At 44.8% G+C, this 20,135-nt stretch overlaps 1 gene segment (V, D, J or C); it reads right to left on the bottom strand.

Moving 5' to 3' along the window:
- Nucleotides 1-20,135, bottom strand: part of LOC105873279 (T cell receptor beta constant 2-like) — a 77,063-nt gene that overhangs the window by 36,322 nt on the left and 20,606 nt on the right. Inside the window, 1 exon segment of the C gene segment in view lies at nt 4,952-5,251. Within this exon segment, the coding sequence occupies nt 4,952-5,251 (300 nt within the window).

Here is a 20,135-nt window from a genome sequence, read left to right as displayed (position 1 = left end):
TGGAATTTTTATTTCTTTCCTTTATTATGTCTGCTTTCCTTAATTTCTTTGTGTTTTGGTTCTTATATATATTTGAAGCTTCTGAATGACCTAGATTATTTTGTTCCCACTATTTCTTTTTCTTATTTATATATTTATCTTTCTTAAAGTTAGGAACTTTGCTTATATTCTGGTGTGTGTTTATTTGTTTTGTTTTGTTTGTTTGTTTGTTTATTTTGAGAGAGAGTCTCGCTCTGTTGCCGAGGCTGGAATGCAGTGGTGCCATCACAGCTCACTGCAGCCCCAAACTCCTGGGCTCAAGTGATCCTCCTGCCTCAGCCTCCCAAGCAACTGGCTCTGCAGGTGTAAACCCCAAATCTCCTTCTTCATTTTTTACAAGCAAAGCACTGAAAACCTGACTGGAAGCCTGTTGACATGGGTAGTACTTGTTTACTCGGAGATTTCACTTGAAGACATAGGGCAGGGAACCATTTTGCAAGGGACACTTAACTGTCAGTGTGTATGCATCTCTTTTCTGGGCATGTTCAACTTCTTCAAATAAGAATATTTTATTACACTACTGTGGGTGTAGCGTGAGGTTGTTGTGCTGTGCCCAAGGCGGTGGAGAGGTGTTGAGAGACAATTCTTCATGGGTCTCCAGCATTCCTGCACATCTTATATTAACTTCTCTTTTGGATTATCTTGTCAAAACTGTTTGTACAGTGATCAGCTCTAGGAGATAGAGATAAAGTCTCCCTTCTGGGTCAGAGAGAAGATTTGTTTGCTGTCCAAGATAATAAAGATACTGTCTCCCTCTGGGTCAAAGGCTGACCAGGTTTGGCAGCAGCCTCTTTAAAAGACTGGAATTTCCTAAGCTCTTGGATCGTAGGTGTGACGCAAACCCATTGCATGCGCAGCGTCCAGCAGCTGTTCCGCACCACTGTTGGGAAACTGGGGTGTGGGGAGAGGGTAGCTTATAGGAACATGAAGCTCATGCTGACCGCTGCATTGTGAGCATCAAAGTATCGTGTCTCTAGTCCAGTGTCTCTTGTATTTTACTAGTATTCATGGTGTCAGGCTAACTTCTTAGCTTGTAAGCATAATAAAGTCTCATAATATTAATAGTTCTGGACAAGAGAAACTGGATAATTGATTCTATCAGTATATATAAAAAATATATAATTATACTATTATACTATATTATTATATATAATATAATTTACATTATATTATATTTAAATTATTCTCTCTTTTCAACCCTGCATCTCATCCCACTCTTGATGTGCCATGTGATTCCAAAGCTCAAGGTCTTCTCATTTAGTTTCTTAGGACAAACTTTTGGTTTCCTGTCAAAGTGGACAGTGCCTGGCTGCTAGCATTTTATGCACTGTTTACATGGTCTGTGAAGGGCAGGCATAAGCAATTTCTGTTCAATCATAAACCATTTGCCTACAACCCCATTTCCTGCCCTGGGTCTCATCTACTCACACTCTCTGGTCATAATTTTTGATATATAAACTGGAAGAGAGAGTATAATAATTGAAATTTGAAGAAGGCAAATATACTGTCCATGTTCAGATATGGACAAGCAATAATTCCATGTCTAGAAACTTTAAGTTAGTAAATTTAACATCTGCCTTCTTCTTACTCTACCATTACATGTGTAAACATGTTCATAAAATATATTCATAATTCAATATTAAATATTCAGATTTTTGAGACTTTGTAAGGCAGGTTGTCTGTTATTAGGAAGTAACATGAGTTTATTATGGGCAAAGCCTTATAAACACCTTTTATCTTTTTTTTTTCCCCAGAGAAGAATGTGTTATATAAGAAGTAAGTGAAACTCTCTATATGAACTTGAGAAGCTCTGACATTACCATGTAACCATTTGTTTGTCTTATGTTTCCATTATTGGAATGTGATTGTCTTTTCTTGTTCAGGTTACTATATGACAGTATATATCCCATGACAGTTACTATACATCTTCAATATATGATATGCAATGATTATATGTCCTTCATCATATTTCCTCTTTCTTTAAAGTTACTTTATAGCTTGCTTTTTAATGTTTTCATTAGTGAATAATGCCCCTTCAGTGTTTCAAATTAAATAAGATAACACCAACTGGATAGAATGGGAACCTGTTTATTCTACTAAAAGCTTAAGTCAGTTCTGAGGCCATTGACAGAGGGCAAAAGAGATCTATGTTGCATCTCAGTGTTTGTCAGTGCATTTTATAGGGAACGATGGGATGAAGAAACCCCCTTGACTATTAGTCTCCTGCTATTTCTGTTTTAATGAATTGAAATTAATTGAATAATATATGGAACAGATAAGAATATATTCCCCCAATTTTTAAAGCCATAAGTAATTGGCTGGGTCAATTATTAATAGAATGCTGGAAGAGGAAGATCATTTGATATTAGCATTGAATTTCAAAGTCTTCAGTTAACATATGGATTAATGTCTACATGTTAACCTTATGTATAAGATGCCAACAAGAGTGATAAGTGATGGTCCAATGCATCTATAGCTGGTTTAATAGTGGTTATCAAAGAATGTTGTAAAGCTCCCACAATTAATATGGCTATGTTCACTTGTCCGTCACTTCTTAGGAAGACCAGATTCTGTTCACAATCCTTCCTTCTTCTACTTTAAAAGAGAAGTGTTGAAAGCTTATTATAAGCAATGAAAACTGTCTTTGATGCTGTCTGTCACTATCCTGCCCATACAGCAGTAAAAGGTCCAGTTTTCTGGCCACGTGGGTTACTCCTTTACCCGGACAGCTGGGTGTGGGAACCCATGCAGCTGAGAATGGAAATATACCACCTTGAACTCAGTTATCTAATTATTTCAAAAACACTGGCCTCTGCCATTAACTTACCAGCTGTGTGGCTATGGGCAAGTTATTTAAATTTAGGGCTTTTAAAATTTCTAATTAATAGAAAGTAATATTTGCATGTCACGGTTATTATATGTTAAAATAAACTACCTGCAATATATCGGTGCTCCTCGGGGAATGAGAGGGAAAGAAAAGATTGCTTCCTTCTCTGTCACAGTCCTTGCTTCCTGCAGAAGAGGCCACTGCCTCTTTCCCACCATGTCCCTGCAAAGAGTTCTGGTCACACTCCCATTCTACACGGAAGAATTTATTTTCTCATACTTTTCCAAGTCACACAATTAAAAACGTTGCTTACTTGGAGATTTAGAGTAGCGATTTTTACCTTCAGCGAATTTTTTGGTCTCTTCATATGGTGTATCTTTATTGAAGCAATGGTCTGCATTTTCTGAATTCTTCACCCTACTCTCATGGCAAACATTGATGATGTACTATGTGTCTCTAAGAGTCTATTCTGTGAACTTCCCTTAGAATACTTCCTCGATTTGTCTCTAAACTCAAACCCATCCCGATCCACAGTCCTGTTGACCCCTTGGGGTGTCTTCTGTTACTCGTTTCGATGTCTGATATTCTGTCTCTGCTTATTCTCCATTTAATTCACGTGTTCTTCCTCTCTCCTTGGGCTTCATGGCATTCGTTATCAAAGCGAGAATGTGTTAGACGGAGCAGGGACTCTTCCTGCCAGGGACTCAATGGAGCGGGTAGCAATGTGGTGGGAATGGACACAGTGTTTGAACCTGTTCCCTTCTCTTGCAGGTGTGCTTCTGAGTTTGGGCAGGGCTTGCTACGGGAAATAAATAATTTGTGGGAAAACATAATACTCTCAGACACCCCTATGGCCCAACAAATGTAAAAGTTTGTAGATACGCCATCCTATTATTTATCTTCTGGGAAGACGTGTTTTTTTCTGTTCTAAAGGTTGACCTCAGCCAGAAGGGCCATGATTCCTGCCTCTCCTTTTCTCAGGGAATGATCTTCCCCTCCCCTACAGCGGGGTCTGTCGCAGAAATGTTGCACAGTCCATTTTCCTTCTGACAGCTCCTCTTCCTTGTTTGCTTTTATCCAAAATCAGCTCAACTCCTATGTCTCATACAAACTTACTCTTGAATATTGCAATCCACCTTCATTTATGTTTTCCTCTGATTTCCTCCACATAAAAATTTAGCACTGAATCACACATGCCTGTTTTGTCTTGTTGATAGTTTTGCAAATTCCCTGAAGTTTGGGATTTCTAACACCTTTTACAATTCTTTTGTATTTTCAAAGCAGAAAAGGCTCTGTTCATATTTAATGATGGAATAGTATGTATTTTATTCTTAAAAATAGACAATTTCTACAAACGACTGTGAGGACAGTTATAGGCTGGCTAATTCTTACCACCTCCTGCATCAGAGTTTGTTTCTTCCCTGATCAGAATTTTTCCAACAAAGCATGATTGACCAGACAACCTGGAGAAAGATTTGTTTTTGTTTGAGTCTTCCACTTTGTGCAAACGATTCAAATTCTACAAACTTTCTCTCTTTTTAAAAAAAATTTTTTATTATTTGTTTATTTATTTATTTTTAATTTCAGAATAATATGTGGGTGCAAACTTTCTCTTGAATCGGCACCCATAGAATAAAGTCTCTCTGGAGAATTTTGGATGGTTAGCGCCCTCTAGTGAAATATCAGCTGAGTGCAAAGTCACTGGGCAAAGCAGAAAACACACAGTGAGAGGGACTTGGATAGGAAAGGGAAGGAAAAATTAATGAAAAATGCTAAGCGGAGCTTCAGTGTGAATATATGAGAGGAAATCTTCTTGTTGGGGTCGAGTCTCATGAACTCAGGTTGGGGACAACACATGAAGGTGGGCAGGTTGACTTCAGAATGGCCCCCGACTTGGCAAGGTGATAAAAACGGCTCACGCTCTCCTGGCAGAGATGTGTATGTGCCTAAGGGGCTGACGTCTCTCCCTAGTGGCCACCTTCCTCTAAGTGGCACCAGTGTGCCCTGGGAGCCAGCTCCAGCCGACTGAGAGTCACTTCCCTCAGACGCCTGCTCTTTTTGTGCAGAGAGGACGTGGCCACGCCTCGCTGTGGTAGCGGCTGGCGCAGAGGTACACAGACGTCTGGTTGGTGCCGGCAGACTCCAGAACCAGGGGGAAACGGTCCTTCTGCTTCCTGGAGGCACTATATGCCTCCCAGACATCTCCTTTTTCTTCACTGCCCACATCAAATGAGAAATAAATCAGCCGTAGCCCCAGACCTGGGTCTTGTCGATACCAGAACATTCTTTCATGGTCCATGTCCTGTGAACATTCCAGCAAAACCTTCTCTCCCGTCCTTTTGATCAGATGCCCCGGAGTCTGGGTTACCTCTGCATCCACGAGGCCTGTGAGAGAAGGATTAGAGGAGGCGAACAAACAGGCCACCAGGAAGCCTGAGAGGGAAAAGTCTTGTATCTGAGGCCTGGCAGTCACGGGACAGGGTTCGCCACCAACTCCTCAGACCCATCAACTCTCTGCACAAGCCTACTCCCAGGACTCACCTGCTCCCAGGAGATAAAAGGCCACGCCACAAAGCAGGCGGATTCCCATGGCAGTTTTGAGGAAAGAATGAGCGTTCTCCCAGCACCAGGCTGTAGGTTGACTGTCTGTGATGTCATTGTCCCTGCCCACACTCACACTCTCGGTCCTTCAGCCATTGTCTAGACTAGAGAGAGTCCGTGCACATGTGTGTCTATGTGAGTGTGTGTGTGTGTGCACGTGCATGTGCATGTATGGGAAAGAATTAACCCGGCAGGCCGGGGACTGCTATTCATAGAAGAGCCTGCTTGCACAGCTGGGCCTTGGTCTTGCATCTGGGAACTGGAATCTCAGGCGTGCTCCCACCACTTAGTAACTGGTGAGTGTGGCTCACCGCACCTAGACTGCTTGCATCCACAGCGTGGTGTATGCCACGCACCTGCTCTGCTTCTTTGAGTCTGGAGCTTTGGTGCACGCCAGGTAGAGAGGGCCTGTGTGTTCGGCCATATTAGTTTGCTAGGGCCGACGTAAGTCACCACACACTGCATGGCTTCAACAACAGAAATTTGCTTTCCCACAATTCTGGAGGCTAGATGCCTGAGATCAAGGTGTCCGCAGGGTGGATTTCTTCTGAGGGCCTCTCTCCTTGGGTTGCTGACAGCCGTCTTCTCTCTGAGTCTCCACATCCTGTTCCCTCTGTGTCCTCACTCCCTCTTCTTACAAGGACACTAGTAATATTGGTAAAGGGCCCACCCCAATGCCCACATTAACCTTACTCACCTCTTTAAAGACCTTATCTCCAGATATAGTTATTAATACATTCTGAGATACTGGAGGTTAGGACTTCAACATAGGAATGTTTAGGGACATGGTTCAGCCCCTAACACCAGCCACCAAAAGTATCTGGGGTGCCGAGACTCTGATGGGCTTCCCTGGGTGGAAGTAGTGCTCCCACCTTGCTGCATTTTCACTTCTGGGGTGAGCGTGTGCTCCCCAACAGGAGGCGGAGAACACAGGGCAGGGCACATGGACTTCTCCAAACTCCACCTGTGTCGTTCCTGCTTGTGCTCATAGCATCCTTACCACGTCCCTGGAATACATGCATCTCAGCTGTAAGTACCTTGAGTCCTTCCACCGAGCCTCTGAAAGAGGGGTTAACTTTTTTCCTCATCAACTCTGATTAGGAAAATGTTACCAATCCTTCCTCCCTCCCTCTCCCATACATTTCTTTCCCAACACTTGTAGTTTTGCATTCAACACATTTAATTTAATAATAATAGTTATTTCAAGTAGTGGACTGGCTAGAAGGACAGGCTTTGGAGCTGTGGTGCCTGAGTCTGAAATCTGGCTCTTCTACTTCCTGCCCGTGACCATGGGCATGTTCTGGGCCTCAATGTTATTACATGGAAAGAGGAACCAACGAAAGTGGATCTTGCAGAGTAACTGTAAGAAGGCAAGCTGATACATATAAACTGGTCATAAGCCATGCATGGCTCGATAAAGGTAGCCGTGAAAAGCATCGGTGTTTGTTACTACTACTATCGTCTATCGAATACTCATTTTTTGTAAGGCAGTATGTTAAAATTCTTTACTAATGTAAGATTTCTTTTATTTTAACATCCTTATGTTAGACTTTGGGGTCTTTGTCCTTTTAGATTTGCCTTCCAAACTACTTCTGTAGGAATTGTTTTTCAATGAATTAAGTGTCATTTTAATTACTACATGAAACTACACTTAATATGCCCTCTTCAGCCACGAGGGACATTAAACTGTGGTCATTACCATGTGTCCTGTGCCATCTCTGTGGATCCTTCTCTGAGCCTCGCAACACTTTTATAGTAGCTACTTCACTCAAGGCTTGACTGACCTACTAGGGAGGAAAAGCTGCAAACTTCAAGGTAATTCTAACATCAGCAATCAATTCTTCTCTCCTACATACCAGATGAATCTCTTAACCAGAAGAGGTATGTCTGACTTTGTGTTCTGGGTCAAATTCTGTCTTCCTCTTATGCTACTTTCTGCTTTTGTAATGATTTACTCTAGCAGTTAGGAGGTTTTATTGGATTCAAGCCGTTCCCGGCCACACTGAGCACACCTTTGCATCCAGGTTGGCATCTTGCATTGCAGCGTCACCAGCCCCTTGGTCCTCCTTTTCCACGTGTCTGTCCTTAAATACAAGTAGGAATTAGTGCAATGAAAATATTTAGTTTTGGATATTTCTGTTCTAATTGTTGCTGGTTTGCTTCCACAGAATTAGAAACTTAGAGATGATTATCCCAGTGGGCAATAGGCTAATTCCGTTTACAAAATGCCTCCCTTTCCCATGCTGCTGCCTTGGTGGCGATGCTAGCAATGGTACAAGTGCCCCATGTGCAGGTCCACCTGCTGGGGTGGTGGAGACAGTGCTGTCCCAACAGTGGGGTGTGGGCATGGCCAGCCCTAGGTGCAAGCAATAGAGAGTGTACTGTCTGCAGAGAATGTATAAAGAACAATAATACCCAATTAAAATGGTTCTCTGCTTTTATGATCACCATGTGCCAGAAATTCTAAATAATTTTGGTGATAAAAGACTCCTTCTGTGCAATATTTGTCCTCTTGTCACTGGCTAATTTTATAAAGTGTAATGTCAAACACATAGAAGCAGAGAATAGAATGACAATTTCCAGGGAAGGAGGAGAGAGGGAAGTGGAGTGTTGCTATTCAACTGGTGTAAGGTTTTGGTTACACAAGGTGATTAAATTCTAGAGCTCTGTTGTGTAATGTTGTGCCTATAGTTAAGAGTACTGTATTGTACACATAATATTTTGTTTAAAGGGTAGATGCCATGCTAAGTGTTCGTACCATGATTAAAAGAAATCTTGCCAGGTGATTTTGCTATACACTGAGAACCAACGATCAAAAAACAAAAGGGGCAGATACAGATGTCACTGTGAGGCTTATACTATATTTTCCAGTAAATTTTTACTTGTGGTTTATTTCACTTATATCATCCATTAAAATGTCTTAATGGTATACACATTTTTAAAAACATTGGTATGCACAACACAAACCAATCACAATCATACACAGTTTCTAAGTGTTTTGCAATAATATAAAATACTCATCATAATGGTTCAGACCATATTTCTTAGTTTAGACATTAGTGTAAACGTCTACTATCCTAATCCAGTGGGCTTAGCCTTACCATAAATCCAGCATACTGACACAGCTACTCAACACAAAAACCCTCTGAACTTGAGATCCACTAGCCTATTTGCTTACACAAAGGGTTTTAAATCAGTAAGTAAGTCATTCTTATCTTTATTAAAATAGGTTTTTTCTTTACAAGAATTGTAAAGTCTAAAAAGCTTCTGTTGTTGGCAAAATCCATAAATGCATAACATAGTCTGATCGGCTTAAATGAAAGGTATTAGACTAAGATTGAAATTGTCCCCTGGCACTCAGGCAAATGAAAGGAGAGGCCTGGGGGCTCTCGCGGGGCTTCTCCAGCAGGTGGAGCTCGGGGAGCTGGGTGGATGCGGGTGGGCTGTAGTGAAAGGCCCGGGCTGAGGAAGCCTGTGGGAGCATCACACAAGCAGGAAGGAGAGAGGATGGGGACAGCCAACCACAGGTGCAGTCCCCCACAGCGACCTGGGCATGGACTCCTACTGACCGGGGCCCTCGGAGCGCCTGAGGCCTCGGTGCAGGGCACTGGGAAAGCCTTCGGTGGGCTCCGGAAAGGAGGGCCGCATCTCCCCCTGTGAAAACCCTTTCTGTGCAGAGAGGAAGTGGCCGAGCAGTGCGGCAGGTTGACAGCTGGAGGCGTGTCTGGGAGGGGCTGGACGTCTGAAGGTCAGGAGGAATGCTCAGTCTTATCTCAAGATACACAGGGTCTCTCAGAAATGTCCCACCTGTTAGCACTGTGGGCGCCAACTGTGTAATAGATTAATTGTAGTCTCATTCCTGGCTCTTATCACAAATAGGTCATAGAACATATTCTGGTCGCATCATGGGTCCCCTTCTTTTCTGACCCTGAAACCTGATAAATGGGGATTTCAATGACACTAGCATTTGTGAACATTGTGGATAAAGAGAGAGAGGGAGAGAATGCTTAGGAAGGATGCAATGCAATGTGCACCCACCAGAGACAGGCTTCATGCAGGGTCTGCCAAGCCAAGTTCAAGGACATCACAGCTGCGCCTGTGATCTACCTATTCCAAGGAGACAAAGGGCTACAGATGGGGGGAGCCTGGGCCCACTGCAGGTGAGTTTACGGTGGTGTCTGGCTCTGTCTAGCTCTGTTCAGGCTGTTATATGAGCACATAGTGGAGAAACTAGCCCGGTCAGGGATTCAAGAAAATCAACTTGGAGGAAATGACTTATAAATTGGTATATGCGGCAATCATTAGCTAGGTTGCCAGGTGAATGCCAGAGAGAGGGAGGGCACTCTGGGTACAGTGTCCATGGCAGATGAAGACTAAGGCATGAGTCAGTGTAGGACCCATTCGGGACCTTGGGAGAAGGGGGATATTTCTGGAGACAGTGCAGGCAGTCGTGGCAGCTGGAGGGAAGTCGAGTCATGGCTGGGAAAGTGGGCAGGTGTACAAAGGCCACATCAAACAGGGTGCTGAGAGACTTGTAAATCAACATAAGCTAGAGACTTTACCTAGTTAAGACACCAAAGGGTTCTAAGCTCCAGAAAGTGCTTGTGGGAGGGGACAGGCAGTAAGCTGGCAGGTAGGGTGACTACTTAGAAGGTGGCTAGAGGAATCCAGGTGAGAAGTGACCTTTGCTGCGCTATAGTATTATCAGTGAAGTTATAAAAAAAAAGCCAGTGAGAGATGTGAGGAATATAATGCTTAGAAATGTGTAGGGTGGGGTGATGGGCTATTTGTGGAAGGACAGTGTCAGGGAGACAGTGACGGTCACTCCTGCATCTGTGGCTTGGGTGTTTGGGTGATGGCAGGGCCACCTGCTGAGGTGAAGAAAATGGGAGACGCTGGATCCAGTAAGAAGCTTAGAACACGGTGTTCCCCCAAGTGACAAAACATCCAGGAGCAGAACCTGGAATACGGGACCACATTTTGCTGAGAGTGGTTGGATTGGAAATGGAATCTTCGGTTTGGGCAACAGCTCGGATGAATGTAAAGACCGAAGCCTCACAGGGAGAGAGGATGGACTGAGAGTGTCACCTGGGCACAGTTAGCTCGTCATGCCCGAGCTTTGAGAGCTCTCTGGTTCGGCAGGTGACAGGAGGGCTGGCCCACGGTGGCCCCACTGCAGGGCGCTGTCTTGCTCAGAGGCTCAGAGGCTGGGAGTGGGGAAGGGTTTCTACAGGGTGGTGGGGACGTTTTCCCTCTTGGTTGGAGCCAGGTGCTGAGGGAGGAGCCTCCCTGCCCTTGTGGCGGCCCTTTTTGTGCAGAAGGCAGCTGGCTGTGCAGCGCTGTGTATAGGCTGCTGGCGCAGAGGTGCAGAGCCGTCTGGCTGGCGTGGGCGGACTCCACGTTCAGGGGGAAGCTCGGCCTCTCTGTCCGAGAGGCGGTGTAGCCCTCAGAGACGTCTCCCTCGGTCACAAAGCCCACGTTAACTGAATAGTAGACCAGCTTCAGACCCTGCCCCGGGTCTTGTCGATACCAGAACATGTACTCATGGTTCATGTTCTGAGAACAGGTCACTGTCACCTTCTTTCCAGTCTCTGTGATGAGGTATCTCGGGGTCTGGGTCACTTGGGCTTCCAGGGGGCCTGTGAGGGAAGGGGGCAGAGCTAGAGACAAGGCCGAGGGGGCCGATGCTGCTGCAGCCTTTAGGAGAGGACTGGAGCTGACGAGAAGAAGGCAAGGGTCACCTGTGTGTTCTGGGACTCACCTGCTCCCAGGAGGCAAAGGGCCACACAGCCAAGGAGCCGGGGGCCCATGGCAGCGCCAGGCAGGGTCTGCCAGCTCTGGGGACTCTAGCCGGCTCTGCGCCGTCTCCACCTCTTCAGCTCCTCGGGCCACAGAGTTGTCAGGAGAGGAACCCCTCCCCTTTCCTCAGGGGGCTGAAACGTACCACGGCCATACTGGGCGACTCAGGCTGGGGACATTTGTCATCGGTTTCATTTCCCTTCATCTCTTTGAGGCTGCCTGTCCTTACGCGTGTGCCGTGTTTTCTTATTAATGTCATCTTGTAAAAATTGTCCAGTATTTACGTATTTTGGATCTTTATGGTATAAATGGGTATACCATATCTGATTATCACTTAGCAATGTAAGAACATGAAGCTTATGCTATTATGAAAACAACATTTTCATATTTTTTGAAGTCATTTCTTCTCTGCAGAAAAAATTCTAAGTATTTTTTGCCTTTTTCTATTCACTGATATATTTTTTCAGTCACTACTTTTGAAAAGAGTCTAAGGTGTAAAATCTCAGCCAAATTCACACCATGGATTATTTTACTCGTCTGTTTGTAGTTTAAATCCTAGGCATGCCTCTTCTTTGCTCCTTAGCAGATTAGACTTAGCTGTCGTTGCTGGAGCTGCCAGCTGCTTCTGTCAACGGTGGCATCTGGCATACCTTTCTTCTTTCCCTCCTCTGCCTCTCTCTGCAGAGGAGGCTGGTGAAAGGCAGAAGCAACATCTGCTTCCTCCAGCAACCTCGTATTTTCCCCAGCCAACTCCTTCCTTGCCTGCTTCGGGCACGAGTTTTGCTTTCTTGCCACCCCCACATGCTGGTTTCTGCCCCAGGAGATTGTGCTGGGGCCAGGCAGCGTTTTCTGTGCTGTGGAGCCACATCATGGAGAGCCCATTTGGGGACGGGGACATCAAGCGTCTCCTCTGAGCTCTTCCAGCAGCTGCAGGGACTGCCCGCTTTGCTGTCTAAGGGTGTCCTTCCTGCACGCAGGTGACGTCCCGGGGTTCCCTAGAATGTCTTCTCTCTTGAACACCTTTGAGCTTTTATTTTTTTTCTTTAAAAAAATTTTTTTATTAAGGCATAATTGATAAATAAAACCATATATATTTACTGTGTACGGTGTGATATTTTGATACACATATATCCGTGAACTTTTCTTATACTTTGTAGGAACCAAGGCATTCGTGGGAGCGCTAGAGCTTCACAGAGCCCTTAGGTGTTTTGCCAAATCATTATCCTCTCCAGGCAAGAAGGGGGCCCTCATTCCTGCTTTCAGGGCTACCCTCAAACCTCAGGGAAGGCTTCCTTGACCTCCCCTGTCCCTTCATGGTGGCTCACGCAGCTCTGACAGTTTCCATTCCATGCCATTTATGGAGGAGCAATCGCTAGAGCTCAGGATCTAAGGAGGCGTGTTCTCTAGTTTTGTATTACATTTCGGTATCGTTCCTTTTGGGAAAAGAACATGGGGAGCAATCTTGGCTCTACTTTAGTCATAGGTATTTGCACTGTCCTGGCAAATCCTCCATGTCCTAGCTACAGGTTTGCATGTTCTTGATGGAAGGAAAGCAGTTTTCATTCTCAAAAAACCAGCTCAGGTAAATAATTTCATAGTACTTAGTGAACCTCCCCATCCCAAATTTCATCTTCAGAAATTTTTTTTTCATCCACAATTTACCTGCATCCACAAAGCTAAGCTTCCTATCTAATGCATACTGAAATTTCCCATGCTCCATCGCGGTTCCAATGCAGAGGTGGAGAATGACACCTCGAAGTATTGTCGTTTTTCCCAAGCCCCTTTCATAGTAGGCTAATCCAAGATTTAGGAGGTAGCTGGCTCCGTAGTCCTACCCTCCACCAGCTACTCCCTCTCCTTTGACACATGGCTCCACCTCGCCCCGTCTTTCTGACTGTGAGGCTTCCCTGTCCCTCCTTTCCTTCTCCATGTCAACCCAGGCACTAACATGATGCTGGTGACCCACGTCCCCAGTGTCCTCTCCGTATCTTCCCTCTTCCTTCCCACACTCTTCCCTCTGAGCTCTTCTACCCAATGCCATCACATCCCAAGAGTTTGGGAAGTTTGTGCTACTTCCCCAATGTCAGGCAGGCTCCTGCGTCCCTAACAAGGGACTGGGGAAGTAAACAGAACCTTCCACATGCCTGGAGCTCTGAAACTCTCCCTTGGCCTTCTCCATTTCCTTCTATCCCCTGCCCTCCCTTCCTCTCTTTCCCTGACCCTCTTCGGTGTCTGCTGTCTTCCCCTCCTTCCAGGCACTGCTCCGTGACTCCGCCTCTCTCACCCACCCATCTGGGGCAACGTATCCTGACAAGACTAATTGTGTCTGCGTCTACTCAGTCGATGAACCATTTCTTACAAACCCCTGTAAGGGGACACGTGCTTTATCCCTTTAAATATGGAACAATCTTTTTTTTTCTATGTGATTTTGAGCCCAAGTACAGGCTGTAGAACTCTCGCGATTCTTCGAATCTGATTTCACTTATGCTCGGGCCATTTCGGTTCTGAGGAACTGACTGCGGTCCATTTGTTTTCCTGTACTGTAGGATTAACCTTTGAAAGACCCCAGTGGAAGATATTTGAATATTGAGTTTTCTCTTCATTGATGATATAGTATGTGACTTTATCAAACTTTCTCTGCCACCATTATCTGGAATTAACATTGAGATGAAAGCGTATGTTAGTGCCCTCTAGTGGAACGTCACAACTGTAGGCAGAATAATAGTCCCCGAGCGCCGTGCTAAGCCCAGAAACCTGTGTATGTGTTTAGTCAGATGGCAAATAGGCATAAGGTCAGGGGTGCCATTAAGGCTGATAATCAGCTGACCTTCACATGCGGGGAGCCCAGGGTAGTCACAGGTGTCCTGAAACACGAGAACCCTTTCCATGTGTGTTCTGAGCGAACCGTGGCTGGGAAATAGGGTCAGGGAGATGAAACGTCACTGCCTTTGAAGACAGAGGAAGGGAGCCACAGGCAAGGCGGTTGATTCTCTCCTAGAGTCTTCAGAAAGGATCACAGCCCTGCCAACACCTGATGTTTAGCTGCATGAGGCCTGTGTCGCACTTCTGACCTACAGGACTACAAGATAATAAATTTGTGTTGTTTTAAGCCACTAAGTGTGTGCTAATTGGTATGGTAACAACAGGAAACTAATACAATGACCAAGAACAAAATCTGTGGCGAGATGTGTTCAGAAAGCAAGTGGGATGGGAACAGTGAAGGAGCAGGAAATAACTGAGGGCATCGTGTGTGTGTGTGTGTGTGTGTGTGTCTGTGACTGTGTGTGTGTGTGTGTGTCTGTGACTGTGTGTGTGTGTGTCTGTGACTGTGTGTGTGTCTGTGACTGTGTCTGTGTGTGTGTGTGTGTCTGTGACTGTGTGTGTGTCTGTGACTGTGTCTGTGTGTGTGTGTGTCTGTGACTGTGTGTGTGTGTGTCTGTGTGTGACTGTGTATGTGTGTCTGTGTGTGTCTTCGTGTGTGTGTGGAAAGAGAAAGGAGACAGACTGCCGCCATCTCAGGAATTCTTCACTCTGAAAGAAAGTACCTTTTCTCTCCTCATTTTCTTATCACTCTTTCTCCATCAATGGGCTTACATGGCAATTCATTCCTGTGAAGCTCATTTTAGTTCAAATATAATTTGAGGTTACCCTGAGTTGCCTCTGCTGTCTCATTGTGGAAGGCTGGGGCAATTCACAAGAAGAAAAATAATTTGCTGTCCTGAGACACTAATCAATATCCAGATCATCCCAGATTTCTCCTTCAGGAAGCTGTCCCCAAGTTGTTGGTGACAAAATTAAAGTCACACTAGTTGTTCTCCTGTTGACTGGATCCTGACACTTATATTTACTTAGCCTGATACTTATTGTTTTTCTGAGGTCCACCTTGAGATTAGTTTTTCTACTCATTGGAATTTCAAAGGATTGTGCTACCTCCTAAAATAATTAAGCAACTGAAAAGAAAAACTATTTCCGTGTTAGGTCACCATAAAATTCACGGAGATAAAGTTATTTTTATATCTCATTTTCTCTGCCAACTACATTTATTTTTTAAAAAATTGCTCTCCGCCCTTGCTACATTCTGCTCTTCCCACTCCATTGGCCTTTAGTTAACAACTGTTCTGGTTTCATCTTTCTGCTTTTTTGTCAAACCAGGGCCTAACACAATTCGTGTTCCTTGTCCTAAGTCTCCAGTGTCCTCCTAGTAGGAGCCAGACCTAGTCCACCTCCTCGCATCTCCTTCCTAGACCTGCCCTCTGCTCCCTTTCACCAAAGGCCCGTCCATTCCACGTGTGCACTGTGTCCCTAACGAAGCACTAGGAAGAAAACTTGCTCCACTGTGTGGCCAAGACTCTGAAATGTCTCCTGAGTAGTTCTCAATTTTAATTTAATTCATCTGATTGTGTGCTCTCTGAATTGCTGTTCCTGATTTTCTTGGCATTTTATCTCCGCTGGTGCTGTAGGCAAAACTCCAAGAATGAGCGCCAGTGGTCCCTGCCTACGCACAATCCCCTCCGCTTTGAGCATGGGTGGAAGCTAAAAATATGCTGAGATCTCACTCCTGTGATTATGTCACATTATTTGGCAAAAGGAATATCCCAGTGTGCCTGACCTAATCACATGAGCTCTCCAAAAGCACAGCGTTTTCTCCAGCCTGGAGCAGAAGGGGAGGTCAGAGCAATTTCAAGCTTTGGAGGATTTGATGAGCATTTCTGGCTTTGAAGATGGAGGGAACTGGAAAGAAACTTCAAGGAGCGAAAGCAATCCCCCAGTGACAGCCAACAAAGAAACGGGGCCCTCAGCCTTGCTGCCACAAGGAGCCAAATTCTGTCAATGACAGGAGCAAGCTGGGAAGAGAAGCCGAGCTCCAGATGAAAACGCAGCCTGCTGGCACTTAGATTTTAGCCATTTGAAACCCTGAGAAGGGCCCAGGCTCACCATCCTGGGCTTCTGAGATACAGAAGCGAGAGACAGTAAATTGGCGTTGTCTTAAACTGCTAAATGTGCAGCAATAGGTAACTAATGTAGGTGGTTATCACCCATCTTCAGGGAACTACTCAGCAAATCTTCTGCATCTCTGGTGCATTAATTCAGGGCCACAGGTATTGATTTTAGAAATCACACCTGCATCTGCCCAAGTGAGATTCTGCTCCTCAATAATCCCTATAGACAAACGTATTTCATTTCTCTTTAATGCACAGTCATATACATGCTCACAGAATAGCTTTCTCTCCTTCTGGGTGATCCTGAGCCCACAAATAATCTAAAAGTGCTCAACACCCTCTTCATCCTCTTTTACTGCTGCTCAGGCATTGCGCGTGTGAGCAAGTCTTGCTGCCACCCCCCTCATTTTCCTAAGCAACATGATTGACCATTGAGAGACTCTCGAAGGATCTCTGCAAACCTGAGAGTTATTTTTCCTTTACGTGAGTGAACAGAATTCAATTTCACCAAAATTTCCCTACACTTGTATGGGAAAAGTGAAGTTTGCCTTAGGAAGTTGCTATGGTTTGAATGTCAGCTCTCAAATTCTTGAAACATAGTCCCCACTGTGGTGGTATTAAAAGATGGGGCCTTTGGGGAAGTGATCCATGCCTTAGAAAAGGGCTGGAGGGAGCTAGCTAAGGCCCTTTGCCACGGGCCTTCAAAGTGCCACCTCAGAAGCAGAGACTGGGGCCCTCACCAGACACTGAACGTACTAGCGCCTTGATCTTGGACTTCCCAGCCTCCAGAACTGAAAGAAATAAATTTATATTATTTATAAATTACTCAGTCTTGGGTATTTTGTGATAGCAGCACAACAGACTAAGAGAAGAGTGTTCACATTGTGTTGATGTCCTCTAGTCTAGTGGGACTCTGACAATGGACAAAGATGGATTACAATAGGAAAGGTGTCCTGGGAGGAAAAGAACAGGAAAAGGGGAGACAAGGAATATCAGGGTCAGGCCAGGGCTTTGGTGAAATCTTGTGAAGAAACCTCTCTTGGTTGGGGCAATGACTTGGAGGGCAGGGACCCCCTAACTCCTTGGTTTTCCCCTCTTCTGTGCGGGGAGGATGTGGCCGTGCAGCACTGTGGATGAGCTGCTGGCACAGAGATACGCAGAGTCTGGTTGGTGCTAGCAGACTCCAGCGTCAGGGGAAAATAGTCTATCTTATTTCGAGACACACGATACCCCTCAGTGGCACCTTCTGTTTCGATGCTGTTGGTAGCAGATGAGTAATAGAGCAGCTGCAGTCCAAACTCTGGGGCCTGTCGATACCAGTACGTTGCAAAGTGCTTCATATTCTGGGAGCAGTGTAGAGTTAATTCCTTCCCTGTCCCAGTGATCCTGTGTCTTGGGAACTGTGTGACGACAGCATCCTGAGGCCTATGGGGGAAGAAAGGGTGATCAACAAAGACAGGGCCTGGGGGAGAGGAGACTGATGTGACAGTCATGAAGAAACATTTTGTAGTTAGAGCCTGGGAAGCCAGTAATGGGGACTCCTCACCTGTGCCCAGGGCTCACCTGCTCTCAGGAGACAAAGGACCACACAGCAGAGGAGCCTGTTGCTCATGGCAGCGTCAGATGCAAAATGATGCCGGGTGCTGTAATGCATTCAGTCTCTGATATCAACACTCTTCATCTGCTTCATGGCCAGAGAAACAGCACCTCCTCCTACGCTGCTTCAGAAAAGAATTAAGACTATTAAACTTACCATAATGTGATAGTCTCATTTATGCAGGCCACGCAACTGTCTATGTTGTTCCCTTGAAGAATCAGCATGGCACTCTTTTGCCTCTCTGAATTTTCTAATTTCCCTTATATATACTTTTCAATATGATAGGTTTTTTTTTCCTCTTGAATGTTTACTAAACTATTAAGGTAAATTTCGTAGTGTTTTAAGGGCCCTTGAGTGTTTTCTCTGAATACTTTCCTTGGAATTCCTTTCCATTTTATCCCTATACCCAAACTTCAAATTTCACTCCAAAAGTACTGTAATGTTTTAAATCAGCCTAGTGTTCTTCAATTCCACTGATACTATACAATCTGTGCATGCTTTCCACAAAGAACTTGTGTCCTTTTTGGTCTTGTCTTTTCTCTCTCCCTGGGCTCTCAAGGGAGTGGAGAGATGTGGTAGAAGGCATGGAGTAACCATATGTATCTAAGCTTAGGAAAACTATAACAGAAGGTACCTAAACATGTTCAGAGAGAATGTGAACCTGATGCAGTCAGTCATCTCACTGCAGAGGGAATTGGTATGACAAGTGCTGACGCAGGGACTTGTAGCAGCTGTCTCCCTCTGGTAACTGCTCTGAATAATGCTTGCTCTGAGAAAAAAGCATTTTAGGGAAATTGTGAGATGCTAGTCACCACAGATGCACTGAAGATCAAATGTCACCGATGTGGCTTTCTGTCATTTAGCGTCATTTCTAGGAAGATGATTTCTCAAATCCTCAGTCAGCTAAGGACGTGGCTGTGAATTCCCTTAGCTAAACTGCTAGCGCAGAGATATGCAGATGTCTCTGGGGCTGGGAAGAAACCCTGCTTTTTCTTCCTGGAGATACTGTGCTCCTCGGGGACATCTCCTTTCTCACTGCTGCCAGAAACACGCGAGTATTTGCTGTAGCCCAGTGTTGGGTTTTGGTCAACCAGAATATTCTGTAATGACTCAAGTTTTAAAGACATTCCAGAGAAGCTTCCCTCCCCCATCCTTCTCTTGATCTCTAGCTTCCTGACCTCTCTAATATCTAGGTGGCCTGCAGGAGACAGATGGAGAAGTTACAATGTCCACCAGGAACCCCAATGTATAGGCCACGGAAAAGGAAAAAAATGAAGCTTGTGCTGGAGCCCAGAAATCCCAGGACCTGATTTCTCCGTATGCTCCAAGGTCTCACCCACCCTGAGCAGACAGAAAGGCTATCCCCCAGAGGAGCCTGACACCAAGACACCAAGCACAGGACTGGAGAAGGAATGAGCTTCTTCCAGCTCTCAGCAGCCCCCGGGTTGTTTGCTGTGACGTCACTGTCTCCACCCACACCCACGGACCACAGGCTGTGACAGAGATGGAGTCTCTCCCCCCCAGGGCACCACTGGGCGTGCTCCCCTCCTGGCCAGTTCAGCAGAGGAAAAACAACTGCTCTTCCAGGTTTCTGGATGATACACCTTTGTATTCTTTCTGAACCAGTCTTAGTTCTTCATCTATCGCGTTTCTTAGCAACCCTCACTTCCACTAGGCTAATGGCTAAGACAGAAGGCTCTGGAGAGAGATTACCTGGATTTGCATATTGGTTCTGCTACCTATGCTCATCTTAGATGAGTAAATTAACTGTGTATGCCTCACTTTTACTATCTGTAATTTGTACTAATAAAAGCATGGCTCTTACAGGGTTGCTGTGAGGATTAAATGAATTAATGTTTTAGGCAGTTACAACTACATATAGTACATAGAAACTACTTCTCAAGGCTCAGCTTTCAGAATGGTCAGCTAGTCGTCCCACTCCTACTGCCAGCGCTGCTAGCACCATTGTTATCATTGAGTTTTATTCTTGTGCTAGGGATTGCGTCTGGCAATTTACAAGTATTTTCTCAGCTAAATTAAACCTCTGACAGCCCCATATTACTCCCTCCATTTTATAGAGAAGAAACTACCCCTGGAGAGGTTAAGCAACTTGGCAAAATTAGAAAGTAACCAGATCAATTAATTAAAATATGTACTTTCAAGTATTAATAAAAATTTTTCCAAATACTCTCTACTTAGCAATGTTTTTTTTCTTTTTCTTTTCTTTTCTTTTCTTTTCTTTTCTTTTCTTTTCTTTTCTTTTCTTTTCTTTTCTTTTCTTTTCTTTCTCTTCTTTCTTTCTTTCTTTCTTTCTTTCTTTCTTTCTTTCTTT

The sequence above is a fragment of the Microcebus murinus genome, chromosome 9, assembly GCF_040939455.1.
Source record: "Microcebus murinus isolate Inina chromosome 9, M.murinus_Inina_mat1.0, whole genome shotgun sequence".
NCBI classification, from domain to species: Eukaryota; Metazoa; Chordata; class Mammalia; order Primates; family Cheirogaleidae; genus Microcebus; species Microcebus murinus.
Note: the sequence above shows the minus strand (reverse complement) of the source record. Positions and strands in the feature narration are given on the sequence as shown.